The 13,956-nt window shown below is 43.2% G+C and overlaps 2 protein-coding genes across 6 annotated transcripts in view; both read right to left on the bottom strand.

The window, feature by feature from the left end:
* LOC105691883 (hypoxia-inducible factor 1-alpha) overlaps positions 1–9,427 on the bottom strand; it is a 33,210-nt gene extending 23,783 nt beyond the window's left edge. The window contains exons 1-6 of one of the 4 annotated variants that reach the window (XM_012410678.3): positions 9,178–9,427; positions 1,565–1,752; positions 1,327–1,475; positions 1,055–1,237; positions 694–956; positions 525–631 (exon numbers count right to left, since the gene is read on the bottom strand). In XM_012410678.3, coding sequence (XP_012266101.2) covers positions 525–631; positions 694–956; positions 1,055–1,237; positions 1,327–1,475; positions 1,565–1,752; positions 9,178–9,239 — 952 coding nt within the window. In that variant the 5' untranslated portion in view covers positions 9,240–9,427. Of the gene's footprint in view, positions 1–524; positions 632–693; positions 957–1,054; positions 1,238–1,326; positions 1,476–1,564; positions 1,753–2,417; positions 3,551–9,177 lie in introns of those variants that run through there. The other 3 variants (XM_012410679.3, XM_020855795.2, XM_048653166.1) reach the window with 3 other exon arrangements.
* Positions 9,428–9,968: 541 nt separating this feature from the next.
* LOC105691885 (mitochondrial intermembrane space import and assembly protein 40-B) lies at positions 9,969–11,392 on the bottom strand. 2 transcript variants are annotated; one of them, XM_012410682.4, is made up of 2 exons: positions 11,059–11,217; positions 9,969–10,959 (listed from the first exon to the last, which is right to left on the bottom strand). In XM_012410682.4, exon 2 carries the CDS (start codon positions 10,619–10,621, stop codon positions 10,145–10,147), a length of 477 nt encoding a protein of 158 aa, XP_012266105.2. In that variant the 5' UTR covers positions 10,622–10,959; positions 11,059–11,217; the 3' UTR covers positions 9,969–10,144. The 2 variants fall into 2 exon arrangements, with proteins under 2 accessions (XP_012266105.2, XP_025601814.2); XM_025746029.2 differs by having other exon boundaries at positions 10,628–10,959; positions 11,115–11,392.
* Positions 11,393–13,956: the final 2,564 nt, after the last annotated feature.

The raw sequence follows: 13,956 nt of genomic DNA, 5'->3' as shown, positions 1-13,956 counted from the left end.
AACAGTTGCCAAAAATTTCACTATTTTTAACCATTAGCAATATAACCGAATTAACTTTTGGTCGGATATATCGTTGCTCTCGGCAAAAACGAATAATTTTTAATATATTTGATGCCCCTCTCGGAACCGCTGTGGGTCAGGGCGAGACACGAGGAATTTTAAGAAATTCTGTATCGGGGCGGGTAAAATTTCATCCGGCAAATTGCCAGACGATTCTTTTTGATCGCGTTTAGCACGGCAGCGGTCCGCGGCCGCGCTCTCGGTTTTATACGATCGCCGTTACAATTTGTTGTTTGTAGTTTTGCTATTCACAATTTTATTATAATGGATAACCATGATTTTTTATATTTTATGGGTTCGTTGAACCGAGAACTCGGATTCGCCGAATTATCATCAACGCGCGAACGTGTATTTATAAACGAACAAATAGAAGTACAAATCGACGACGCGGAGAAATTAAAATAAAAAATAAAAAATAAAAAAAAAAACAAGAATAGAAGACGAAGGAAGGAAGAAATACTCACGGCACTTGAAGGATTTGTCGAGCACCAGGTTGTCGAGGGCGTGGTGAAATTCGAAGAGTGACTGACCGACCAGTTCGCTCGTATCCCAGCCCAGGTACTCCGCCAATCTGTGGCATCGATTATGGTAATGAGCGATTATCAACACGTCGCAGTAATTTCGAAAACTCACTTGTCGTCGGCGTAGGTGAATTTCATGTTGAGGCTGTGCTTCGATAAGAAAGTCTGCTGTCCCAGGGGCACCTCGATGTTACTGGGGTGCGGGATGGGGCAGCCAACGAGTACGAGACACCCACCCGTTTCGGTATTTTTTTTCTCGTTCGGTTCGCCTTCCTCCGCCGATGCCCCCGAACTGTCCTCGTTGTCCTCACTGAGGACCGGAGGTGCCGACAAATCGCGAGGAGTGATTACCATGTGCCCCGTGCAGTGGATCACCTGTAAACAGGGAATTGAAAGAAAGTGATGAAAAATGTTGCATCGAATTTGAAAACTTTCGATCGAAAGCCGTAGAGAGACAAAGATCGAGTACAGACCTTGTACGAGGCGCTCTTCAGATTGACTTTTCTGCCCTTGCTGGTGAGAGTACATTTCAGTCGGAGAAATAGATTGCAGAGATTTCTGTGGTCGGCCGACGGCTTGACCGATAGACATTCGCCGAGTTCTTCGTGATCGCAGGGGTGGCTGTAGTCGTATACGTTCTGACCCATCATGTCCATCTGAAAAATCGAACCGTTTTACCGATCGTTGAAATTCGCTGAACGATGCTGCGACGGGGGTTTCTCGGCATTGAATATTTTCAGTTTACCTGAGAAACTCCGAGGTAATCGCTGACGTTTTCCGACAGATAAACTATGTCCCCGTCGCTGGACAGAACCATCATGAAACCGTCGAGTGCCTTGAGGAATAGCCCGTCCATGTCCGGCGATGGTTCTCGTTTGGTCAACGGTTCCGGTACTGAAATTTCATCCGATCGTTCAGGATATCCCATTTCTCAGGATAACGAATCGTTCAAAGTTGCCGATATTCGTTATTACACAACTTACCGGCATCGATTACTGTGCGAACTTTGAGATAAGCGATGGCAAGACGCATAACGCTGGCTTTGTCGAGAAGCTTGGCTTGGTCGACCGGTACCGGAAGAGCTCCGGCCAATTCCAAAAAAATATCGGTCTCCCTGCTACGCCTGCACCGCGCAGCGTCACGCGATTTCTCCTTCCGTTTTTCATTACTTCTGAAACATGTTCAAATAAGGGTCAGCCATATTTTCTTTTTCTTTTTCTTTTCACAGCAACACGCGTAAGAGACGGGGAAACAAAGCGAATAATTTGAATTAATCGAGTTAGTCAAGGATAAATCGAAGGAGTGGGGGACGTGATTCGATTAAACATCCAAGTTTAGCGTACAACGATAACCTAGAGTCTGAAATAAATAACCCAGATTACAATGGATGATATTTCGTGTTAGAAAATATGGAAGTCACTCCGTCGAAGATGGCTTTTGCTGTAAGCGCAAAAACGTAGAGGAAAAAAAAAATATATATATATATATATGTATATCTGACATCCCGCGGACCAATTGGGCGGCAATGAAAAGATCGTTCTAGTTAGCCTCTGCCAGAGCGGTATTTCCAAGTTTTGATTTGCCATATGCACATAACTATCCTGCCTCATGAACATCGCGCACACACACACGCAGACACACACGCGCACACATAGCTGAGCATACAAAGTTTCCAAGTAAAAGATAAGCTTCGCGGGTTAGCAACAGCAGAGTCACTATCTAAAAACTTGAATAAAGAAATAAAGTGTAACCAATTTCTAAGCGATTGTTGTGAGGAGAGGAAAGAAACATTTGAAGTGTGGTTTTGACGTGGAATTGCGTTACATCATCACTTACAGGGAGTCTTCCTCGTATCTCTGATATTCAGCGGGTCTGAGATAGCCTACATCTTCTCCGTAATAAAAGGCGACCTGCGACGAGTAGTCCATGCACGGTGGAATCGGTTGCATCGTATCAAAATTATAATCATCTCTTAGCGTGGGGCATTCGACCGCCTCGCACCTGAGCCATTGTTCTTCCGAGCAAAAATTGAACGATTTTTGATGGTAGGGGGTATCCGGAACCAGGTGTTGTTCGACGATGTCGCTTCCCAAGGGCTGGTTGAACCAAGGTATCGCCGCGGCTTGATCAAAATAAATCTGTTGCGGGATTTGATAATCCTGATGTTCGAGATAAGGACAACATTGACGCTGGGAGGGCGTCCATCTCGTTAGAAATCGAGTGTGGTCGTCGTTATCCGGTTCCACCGATGAATCGACCACATTTTCGACGGTGGCCATTTTATCAATCGAGACCGCGGAGTTCGGGTCGGGAGGAAAGAAGTCTTCGTTTGATTTTCCTTTGCGAATCTGCTCGAATTTCATCTCCCCGGCGAAAGCTTCCTTCATGTTGGCCCACGTGAGTTCGGAAGGCGGCGGCGAAGACGGCTGATTCCGTTGACCCCTGACCTTAACGTTCCCATAACCGACCCCCCAGCGTTTCGCCCCGAACACTCGGTGGTGCCCCGGGATCTGCTGGGGGGGATTCTGATTCGTTTCGAAGCAACGTCCCAGGTCCTCGACGTCCACGGTCGCGGTAGTAAAACATCGAAGTTGCGGAAGTTGACCCCCGGCAGATCCCTGGGGAGAAACGGCGCACGATCTCATCCCTCCGGAATTCTCCGATCCGCAGTAATAGTTCGGGTTCTCGAGATCCGCGAGCGAATCCACGCGCGTTTTCCAATTCATTTGTTCAATTATCTTACAATTTCGAGATAGTTCGTCAAAATTCACGAACCGACACCACCTCAGTCTCACTAGTCAGATCCAGTGGGGCATCTCACCCCGACTTAAAAAGCTAACTACAATATCTATGATGAGGTAAATTCTCGTCGTCGTAAATTATTCAAAAATTTATATCAAAAGTATAATAGTATTTATCAGTTGCCACAAAAGATGGCTTATGGCGGTGCCGGTCGGACTTTGACTCTGTTATTTTGAAAATTTTCCAATTTTTCTGCGAAAATCAACCGAGTTTCACACTTGCATCCCTCGCGTCCGGTATCTCGTTTCACAGAACTTGCAACCCTCGGTGTTGACGCGGTACTAATTCGGCCCGAGATGACGTCCGAGTTCCGAGCAAAATTTAGTTACACCTGCGACGATAGGCAGACAGCGGGTAGATCTTTGTCGCTATCTCTACTCGTTACAGGTGTCGGATAACGATACAGAGTCGTCATTGTAAGTGATAACGGTCAATGTGACCAGCGATAGTTCGGTACGATACCAAAATCGAATCGTACACCGCGGTATCGTTAGCGGAGCGGTTGAGAACCCAGACGTCACCGACTGCACGTAAATTGATTATCGCGTAAAAATATCTCTCTCTTTAACGACAACAATCTCACCGTTTCATTGTGGTTACATAAATCGTACAGATTATACACCAATAAAGACTCCCAGCTACGTACATTTATATTCATTCATTTCCTTATTAATAATCAAATTTACAATATTAAACATCGTTTTTCCTCAATTAACATCGAAAATCGAGCGTCGATGAAAACTGCATTCCTATGGGATGAATGTACCAAGCGATTCCGTCGAAAGTGGTCGCGATCAACGCATGCGTCCAAATATTCGAATTTCTCGTTTTACGAGCGAGCCCGAGTCAGCGTAGCCAGCAGCAGCGTAAGCGCTTTGTTACGAGGTGTCACCTTGAGGGCTGTAGATCACAACAAGGCGCTCTACGCCTGTGGCTACGCTGACTCGGGCTCGCTCGTAAAACGAGAAATTCGAATATTTGGACGCATGCGTTGATCGCGACCACTTTCGACGGAATCGCGCTGTATGGATGTGCAAAACGACGACTTTTAATTACAGAGATTAGATTGTCGAGGATAACACGCGGATGCGGAAAGGTGACGCGGGGTTGAATTTCAAAAGTACAAAGTTCGAATCGTGCAATATTTTTCAAAGAACGTTAAACTGCAGTAGAATATATCCGTACGTTCGAATATAGTCGACGGTTTACAGCTCTTATGCGGAGGATAATGTATTCGTGAATAAAAAATCTGATCATATACGGAGCGAATCGAACAACGATCGAATTAAGATTCTAAAGAATTCAGTTTTTAAATTTCCCCGTAACAAATTCGATCCGAAAAGATTGAATAAGATCTCTACATTCGCGCGTACTCTGTGAATTGCGATAAAAATAAAAAAAAAAAAAAAACTAGCCAAATAATATTCGCATGGCAGACGAAGTGAAAAAAACAGAAGAAAAAAAAATCACACGGTGCACGACATCTGCAGCTGTTACAATTTCACGAACGTAACGAACTTTGACGAGACAAAATTGGCCCGAATGACTCGCAACGAAGTCCGATAGCATTGACGACCTCCTTCCTACACTCGCCTATAGTCTCCGGTACATTATCATTGAATAAGGTTACGTGTACGTTAACTTCGTACCAATAAAATCAAATATACATACACCGCGACCCGTATGTATAATACGTTCACGTGAATACAAAAAATCTAATCTAATCTATAGGTATACTACAGGTAAGAAGGCAATTCAGTTTTCAACCAAAATAATTTCTATCGCATCATCGATATATCTCAAGGATGTTTAATTTTTAGATTCTCTCCGTACCAACTTCGATAGTGAAGTATCACGTAGCCTTTACGTTTTGAGATATATATATATATATATATATCTATTTTTCGTCTGGGCGCTAGAGCCCTTCAAACCGACTCTAGACTGCAACGTAATTTCACCACAGAGAACCAGCCGCGCTAACAAACATCGAAACTAGGCCGACCGCTCTACCATGTGAGTGAAACGAAAACAAGCCACGAAAAAAAAAAAAAGAGATGAAAATAAATAAATAATAATAAACCACGTGTTAGACGCGTGTGAGCCCCTCCCGCGCGCGGGTCTGATCTAAGAATTATTTGCGTAATTTTCCATCCTAACAACGGAATTATATTAAACATGCACTCACGGCGGCAATGTGTAATCATATACCTGTATATATATGATTCTCGGGGCTTTCGAAGTCCTTGGTAATAGACAGATGAATCGAAAGATATGTGAAATATAAAATGAACGGTATAAACGTTAATGCCAATTGTTAGCCGGTTACACGATCGTTTGTATCTATTAAAGATACCAAGGGGGAGAAGAGAAAAAAATCTTGCCACTGCATTCGTACGGCAAATGTAACCTACTGCCTGGACGTACAATTCGCAAAAACTCGCGCAAATAAAGGCACTTCAAATGTATTATTGACACGATATATTCATTCCGCTGACGTTCATCGAAGAACCTTCGAATTAATTTCATACAGTTTTTGCTCTACTCACACAAACTCAAAAGAGATCTATACCGAATAACTCGTACGTTGTATACGCGAGTAGCGGACTGGTTTCCTTCGATATTCTCAACCCGAAATTATAAGGAGTAGCTATTGCATTATTTTTCCCGGCCAAAGGCGAACGCTTGAAAACAACGAATCCACGATATATACCAGAGAGGAAATAAAAAAGCAACATAACGTGGATGAAATGACGCTTTGAAAGACATCCTGCACCGCGACGATATCCGTATGTATAAGTTTTTTTTTTTTTTTTCATCATCTTCTTCATCTGCTATGCAATTCTAGACTCGGCAGTAGTCGGTACATATATGCAGGGATCTATATAGGTACATACGTATGTACATATAAGTGGTGGTCGTCGCCGCAGGATGTGACGGTGGTACAGCGGCTACCTCATATCGCGTGATACGAATTTATAAAACGAAACATCTTTTTATTCATTTTTCAAGTTTGTTTTTTTTTAGATTACGAATTGCCTTCAGAAATAAATGACCATAAGCCGCCCCGTCGTGCACGTATTTTTTATCAGGTAGGATATAATATAAATTCGTTCGAATTGGATGAAAATAGTGAAAAAGCATTCTAGATAAAAAAAAAAAATAAATAGATAAACTGATAGAATCGTATATGGGAAAATAAATGGCGCCAAGAACTAAACATGTAAACAAGCTACTGGAAACAATAAATGCGGAAGTAAAAAATGAAATGCACACATAGGCATTTATGCAAATGGGCTATGAAGCGACATATCAATTGCAATAATTACACTAGCTTTTCAATCGCCGCGATAAACAACCGACGTTTTTTTACTTTCTTCTTTTTGATTTTTTTTTTTTTTTTTTTTACATTATACTGCGAAGTTGCAACTATGTGCACGGGTTACTTGCGACGCGACGGAGGGTTAAAGGTTCTGTAAACTGTAACAACGACCGTAATCGTCCGTTGAGGTTCTTGGGAAAATTGATAAAAAAAATAATAAGTGTGGATGGCTGTAAATATCCGATCTTGTATCTGTCTCATAGAATTTCGAGAAAAAGAATTTCGCCGGATCGCCGAGACCGCGGACCAGTCGCCTGTTAACCTCAGGTCTGCAGATAGCGGTTTCGGCAGGGGGAAGAACAAAACTGCGTATTCCGCGAAGCGAGACGATTCTCCAAGTTCCGATCCAACCGTTTGCGTTTGGTAATTTCGTCGAATCTTCACCGGGATTCCTGAATCCCGGAGCGAAGGGAGAATCGTCTATCGGGGAGAGAAGAACAGACGAGAAAAAACGAAAGAAAAATTAAGATAAATGAAACAAGTTACTCCGCGTTTTGTTTTCTCCTCGACTTATCATTTTAATTGGTTGCCGGAGAAAGACACAATGAAATTCACGTCTATCTTATTCGTCGATTTGCACCACGTATATCGTCTGTATTTGAACCGTGGAGTTTCGTTTGAAAGAACGTTATACATCGCAGTAGCAAGTACCGGTGATTTCGATGTAAGAACTACTCGGCAATTCTCTCTCAATGATTACAATATAATTTGAATTGCTAAAATGTGCCAATGTTCTCTTGCCCCCTTTCCCTCTACCGATACGTTAACCTGCGGCTACGGCATTCGTATGACTTTATTTTAATTTGTTCGAAAAAACGCGCAAACGTACACATACACATACACGATTTGCCGCTACATGCGATTTTCTCTCGACAAAGTGGACGCTTCTTTCCAGCGTATTACCATTCGCGTTTTCATACAATCCGCATTGCAAATTAACGGAATATACATATAATAGTGGGCATGTTTATATTAAGAGAAAAAGAAAGGTAAAGATAAAGAAATCGCTATCGACGGTTTTCAGGCGTGCAAGGCGAGAAAAAAAGAATAAACGAAACGACACGTGCTTTGCACACCCAAGTTTCAACTGACGCAAATGTACAAGTGGGTAACGCGTCAGTTGGGCTGCTTATAAACGAGACTCCCTCGGCCCTGGTACAAATCGGAACGGTAATTAATTAAACTTGCAGGTTGAATTGATCGATCAATCGAGGTGCTCGCTGTAGACCGAGTCATCGTTTCAGGAATATCAAACGACGAATAAATGAATATGTTCGATATCGCATCTTTAGGACGTAAAAAAAAAAATGAAAAAAATAAGAACCGCTGTTGAATTATCGGCGCTTGGCGGAGGGGAAGAAAAGTCAACGAGGGAATCTGTTGTTGGGCGATACTAATAGTTAATTAATGACCAGTCGTTAAATCCAAGTTAAAAATTGACATCGTTGCATGAACGAACCTACGGTAATAATTGTCCCGCGGTTTTGTATCGTCGACAAAATCTAGCTAACAAGTTAAATTCTGACGACTGAAGTCAAAACTCCGGAATAGCGGCGAAGAAAACGGATCGAGTTTCCTCACGACAAATGACGAAATTACGACATTGAAACGCAGAGTTTACGACACAAGCTTTTTCAAGCTATAAAAAATTGAATTTTCGGTATATGTTTATTGCCGCCCACTAATTCTGGGATATGAGGTCGTGGAGATTGATGGTGAACGTTAGCGGCTATTAACGTATCACGATGGTCTCAACATCAGGTGATAATTACAATGTTACACACTCCCAAATATTCGAAGACCACGACGACGACGACGACGACGGGTCAAGTCAAGAGAGGCAAGAATGCATTACTTCACAGAAGCTCCATACATATTTCTCTGATAAAGCATGATATTCAGATATAATTGCAATGAAATTAAAGGACACACGGGAAAGCAGATTATCGCGGGTTGAGGGTCCCGGTATCTCGCAATATCAGCGTATTTTAAGAACGAAAGTTTTCGAGGAATTATTCAGGCTAGTCGGCACTAACTATGTTAAAAACATCGACCAGCTGTTGAGCATTTTTCCATGGTCGTTAAAGGGCCAACTTTGGCGGATGGGACGAGAAGTCGTCGAGAAAGCTTGGAAGTGAAAAGAGGAGTTGCGGAGAGAGGGGGGGATATACAAAGCTGATATCAGCGTAATTGATGCCGCTGATTGACATCCGTAATTCGTATTATTGCGTCATATGGCCAAGGTATCGTGACAGGGCATAGCGACACGCTTGTCGAAAACAACGTGGAAAAAAGCAATATCGGGACGCAGCTAATTGTTAGATGAGAACATCTGTGGATCGAGATATACGTACATCTCAAATGAAAACAATGATGGCGGGATGGTGGATGGAGTAGGAATGAAATGAAACTCACCGTCGTTTTTCCTTTGGTTTGGTCGACTTTTTATTAGTCTCCATATCACTTGTTTGGCGCATGTCCTCTACGCTGCACAAAGTAGAATACCCGATACTCTCAGTCACTGCCAAGGAATGTATTCGCGTATTCTACACTCCTAGTTCATCTGAGAATATGCACCACGGGGGTTTATAGGGACAAAGTTCCTGATCACCGCACTCTTTCCGATTAAGCTAATGACTGACTGACGACGCGCTGCGAGAAGTACAGGACTGTTACTAACACTAACTCACGCACTAACTCATTGGTGATTACTTGTATTACTTGTTACTGCTTTGCTGCTTCGCGATGACGCAGGATTCTCCTTCGCTAAAGACGAACATCAACCAGCTGACCTCAGCTTAAGATGGCGGATTCAACATGGCCGACTTCGTACAGATTTTCAGATGTTTCGAACTGACGTCAGCGCTACTAGTTGGAAGATCTTGCAACTCATTGTCAGCTCGAAATTCAAACATTCATTGGGACTTGCATAACAATGGATTTAAAGCAACGTTTAAAGGGCGTAGTAGGATAGCGGACCCTTGAAAGTCGGAATTTAATTTCTTTTTCGCTTTTATTTTGAGGTGTAGTGGGAATTAAATGGAATGAATGATTTGAACTTTTGATTTCTTACGCCCCTTTCTCCATTTCCTCTTGAATTCCGAGGAATGTATTTACTGAAATAGTAAAGATAGTTTTTTTTTTATTGCGGATTAACAGTTGGAGTGTTTGAATCACAAATTTATCTTAAGCCCGGCATTTTACGATTACTTTTTTACATAGGTTTTATTATTATTATTATATACTTTACTATATTTTTTTTTCTTCAATATTCATGTTTCAGTTTTAATTAACGAAAACTCGCAAGAGACTAGGAGAGCTGGTTTTAAGTTAACGATACTACATTGGCAGTAAATGAATGGTGTCTAACTCCATACAATAATTATTTTCCCTGCAACTGTTCCATCTCTTTTTTACTCCCGCTAATATTGCTTTCTACAGATTTTTTAGTCTCTATCTCTTCCTGGCTAGCTTTGTCAAATATTTCACCATCTCTTCTACTGGCATCTTCTGAACTATTTCCACGATTTAAATCATCCACATCGGTATCTTTGCTCCCATACAATGCGGGATATTCGGACATGCAGGTCTGCATGGTTTTGAATGCATCGTAGCAGTCGGAACCCTTTGGATCTGCAGCTGAATAATGAAAGCACGAAAATGCTTCTCTAAATTCGAGTCCACACGGACCAGTCGCCATTCCACCGAGACAAGGGCAGTTCCAATTGATTTCTCCGTTGGCAAGAATTAGCCCTGGGCTGGGCTCTGGTTCGGGAAGACTGACTTTACAAGGAGACGCATGATCTTCCTTGGAAGCAAATATTATCGTGTCTTTGCCTTCTTTGCGTACGATAGACATGACGTTAGAGAATACGAGCGGTTTTAAAGGTTAACGATCAGTGAATGAAACTGCGGCTATCTACAGCAAAAGAGAGTAGATTGGCCGTGGCTCTGTTGACGTTGTATACACAGGGTTCTCCTTCGTAATTGTCGACCAGAGTAAGCGCAGCTCTGAGCTTAACGTAACTATGAGATTGGCAACGCAGAACGAATCTTCTGCGGGATGCTTCGTACTTAAGTATATCTACTTCTGCTTGAAAAGCGCCTTTGTCTCCAAACAGTCTTCTCACAGCCTGCATAACATGGTTCTTCAAGAACACGGCAGTTACCTCACGATCCGGATTCCCAGGTATATCTCTGTAATAAAAAATATTTCAATATCCTTGCTAAGACACATCTAGGTTATCTTATACTACTACACGAGGTTTTCTATTATTAATGTTTTCAAATACTAACAAAGTGACGTCTAAGTAACGCATTTTTACAGAGGAATAATCCCACCAGACACTCACATTTCCGTCAAGTAAATATCTCGAAGGATTAATGAATTTTTAGCAGCTACTACGAGCGGTGAGAGTAGATACGACGAACTGTACAACTGCCGCAACCTCCAACAGGGTTGTGTAATCCTCGAATTCATTCGGTTCTCCAATCCCCTAAGGATGGCGCCAGTTGCAACAAGTTCGTGAAGACAAAAATTGAAGGATAACAAAAAGACATCGTGCAGATTTCGTAATTGAATTCTTCCCCACCACACTGCAAATCTTGAAATCATAATTTCGATTTCGCGTCTTCCGCCGCTCTCACCTCTGATATAGGGGGGTAGGTTGGGCAATTTATTTATTTTTCAGCAATCACGGCTACTTACCGCATTAGATAGAGCTCATAGGGTCGATCACGGATCTTTGACTCTTCCGTATTTTCACATCCCCACCGATATCGAGCCTGCAGATTGATTGGAGAATGATTTAGATTGGTAAAAACGTGATAATACCGAGCGGCTATTTACTTCCGAACTCATTTGACCACGTCAAAACGAAATCACAAAAATCAGGATAATGGGACATGAAGTAGCTGAAATAATTTTATATTTGTGATATCCGATGTAAAAGGAATTATCTGTGGAAATTGATTTCATGCTGAAATCATTGGTACACCGATACCAAGGGTGAATAGCCCCTCGAAAAATACGGAAAAGTAGAAGATCCGTGATCGAGCCCCAGGTTGAAGCATGGGTAGTTTAAGTCGCTCTGATTGAAGATCCAAGAAGGGATGAGTGTAAGTAATATAACGGACGGAACGACATAACGAGGTCCATATATCTCAGCGCTTATCGGTGAACAAGTTTGCAGAACAATCCTTCGTCTTGGTTGGTTGGTTGGTTCGTTGATCGGTATGGGTAGGTAGGTAGGTAGGTAGGTAGGTAGGTAGGTAGATAGGTAGGTAGGTAGGTAAGTCGGGTTTGGCTAGGTTGGCACTGTAACGCGAAGCAGGACAGGAGAAGGCAAGGTATAGCAAGGTTGAGCGCAACGCAGCGTTGTTACGGTTCGGTCTGGCAGCCCAATAAATTATGAGCGAATCCACAAAGCGGTCTCAAGGGGCGACGAGCCTCTGTGTCCGACTATGCCCGGTGAAATCGGAGGGTAGAGGGACGTTGATAGATACACATTGGCATCCGCTATTTTTTCATACACGACAGCTCTAAAGCCCCGCGACTCCGAAGAGCAGAGAGAGCGAGAGAGAGAGAGAGAGAGAGAGAGCGAGGAAAAAGAGCCGGCGTTACAAACTCGCGCAAAATCTCGCGCAAAATAGCGCCAGCATAAATCGCCAACTCATCCCATTTCATCCGATCAATCAACGGAGGTCTCGTCCTATGCTTTCAGCCAACGATTAAAGTATCTATCACCTGTGATGTGATAACAGAAATGAAAAAAAAAAAAACAAAAAAACAAAAAAATTGAAACAACAACTGTCTATATCTTTTTGCAAACAATGGTGTACATGCGATAAAATAGTGACAAAAAAAAATGAACGAATTGTGAAAAAAAACTCGTTCGCCTACGCAGATGGCTTTCGAGTCTCTACCTATGTATGAGGATATTGTGAAGGAAACTCCGCTGCCGAGTTATGTGCGGCATACGGCAGACGGGCTGATTTATTAACGAGGAGGAACCGAGGTGAGGAGGGAGAGGGATGTATAAGGTACGTAGAGACAGAGTTGGGCATGTACCAGTGGTACGTACGTACCTACAGGTATATACGAAAGGTACACGTCGGGTACGTATACGTCATACGTAGCCACCAGCCAGGGACACACAATCGAGGAATGACGTCACAATGGCGCAGCAGGACACGCACGTTTGGCTCCCTACAGTACATTAATAATGGAGCGTTGTTACTCCCCGCTTGGTAAAGTTCGACACTAAAAACTAAACACAACGCGGGGAATACGCGCGAGGAGGTGCGAAGCCAACGTACGTACGTACCAACCAACACACGCGCGTCGGAAATGAGGCGAGAGCCTGGATAGCGCGTGATAAGAAAGATTCCCGAAGTCACGGCGTCAACGCCTCTGGGCATCGGGACCATCCGGGAATACTGGCATCGGGTATACGTATTACCGAGCTCGGTGTACGGTAACTGCGACAACAACGACGATGATAATAATAATCGTGGTAATAATACATTTTCAACGGTGAAACGTTATTGTACCACGTACAATGCGTCCATGTACGTACGTACGTACGTACGTACGCTCACGTTTTATACATAGAACGTAGTCTCTACAAACTCACACAAAGTGTAATTTTCTTTCGCCTTAATACCGAGAAATCCCTGACGCTGGACCCTGAGCATCGTCAGCGGCAGCAGCAGCGTGGCAGCATCGTCATCCCGTATTTCGTTTATGTTCCTTCTCCCTTTTTCACCGAGCCATACCAGAGGCGTACAGGAAGGAGATCGAAAGAGCGAGAGATCTACGGATCGCATTTTAAGTATCAGACCGGTAGGAAGAACGGCTGCGGTCTAAGCCGAGGAAAAAAATCCAGCACGGGGGGGGGGGGGGGGGGGGGGTTTACCGCGCAGCGTCGCTCGTCTTACGGCTATGGTTACGGACTAATTTTCATTTTACATCCCCGGAAGGTGGTTAATTTTATTTATTTAATACTCGCAGGCGGAGACCGATCGAACGCCGCGGCGTCGTAACCCAACCGAGCGTATATACATATATATGTATATATACGTAGCAGTATATACCCTACGCTCGGAAACAATGCGGTCCATCCAGGTGAAAAAGCAACACCCTTCCTACCTGCGGGCAAAATATATACGGACGATTTCTACCCCGACCAAAGA

The sequence above is a fragment of the Athalia rosae genome, chromosome 3, assembly GCF_917208135.1.
Source record: "Athalia rosae chromosome 3, iyAthRosa1.1, whole genome shotgun sequence".
Classification (NCBI taxonomy): domain Eukaryota; kingdom Metazoa; phylum Arthropoda; class Insecta; order Hymenoptera; family Athaliidae; genus Athalia; species Athalia rosae.
Note: the sequence above shows the minus strand (reverse complement) of the source record. Positions and strands in the feature narration are given on the sequence as shown.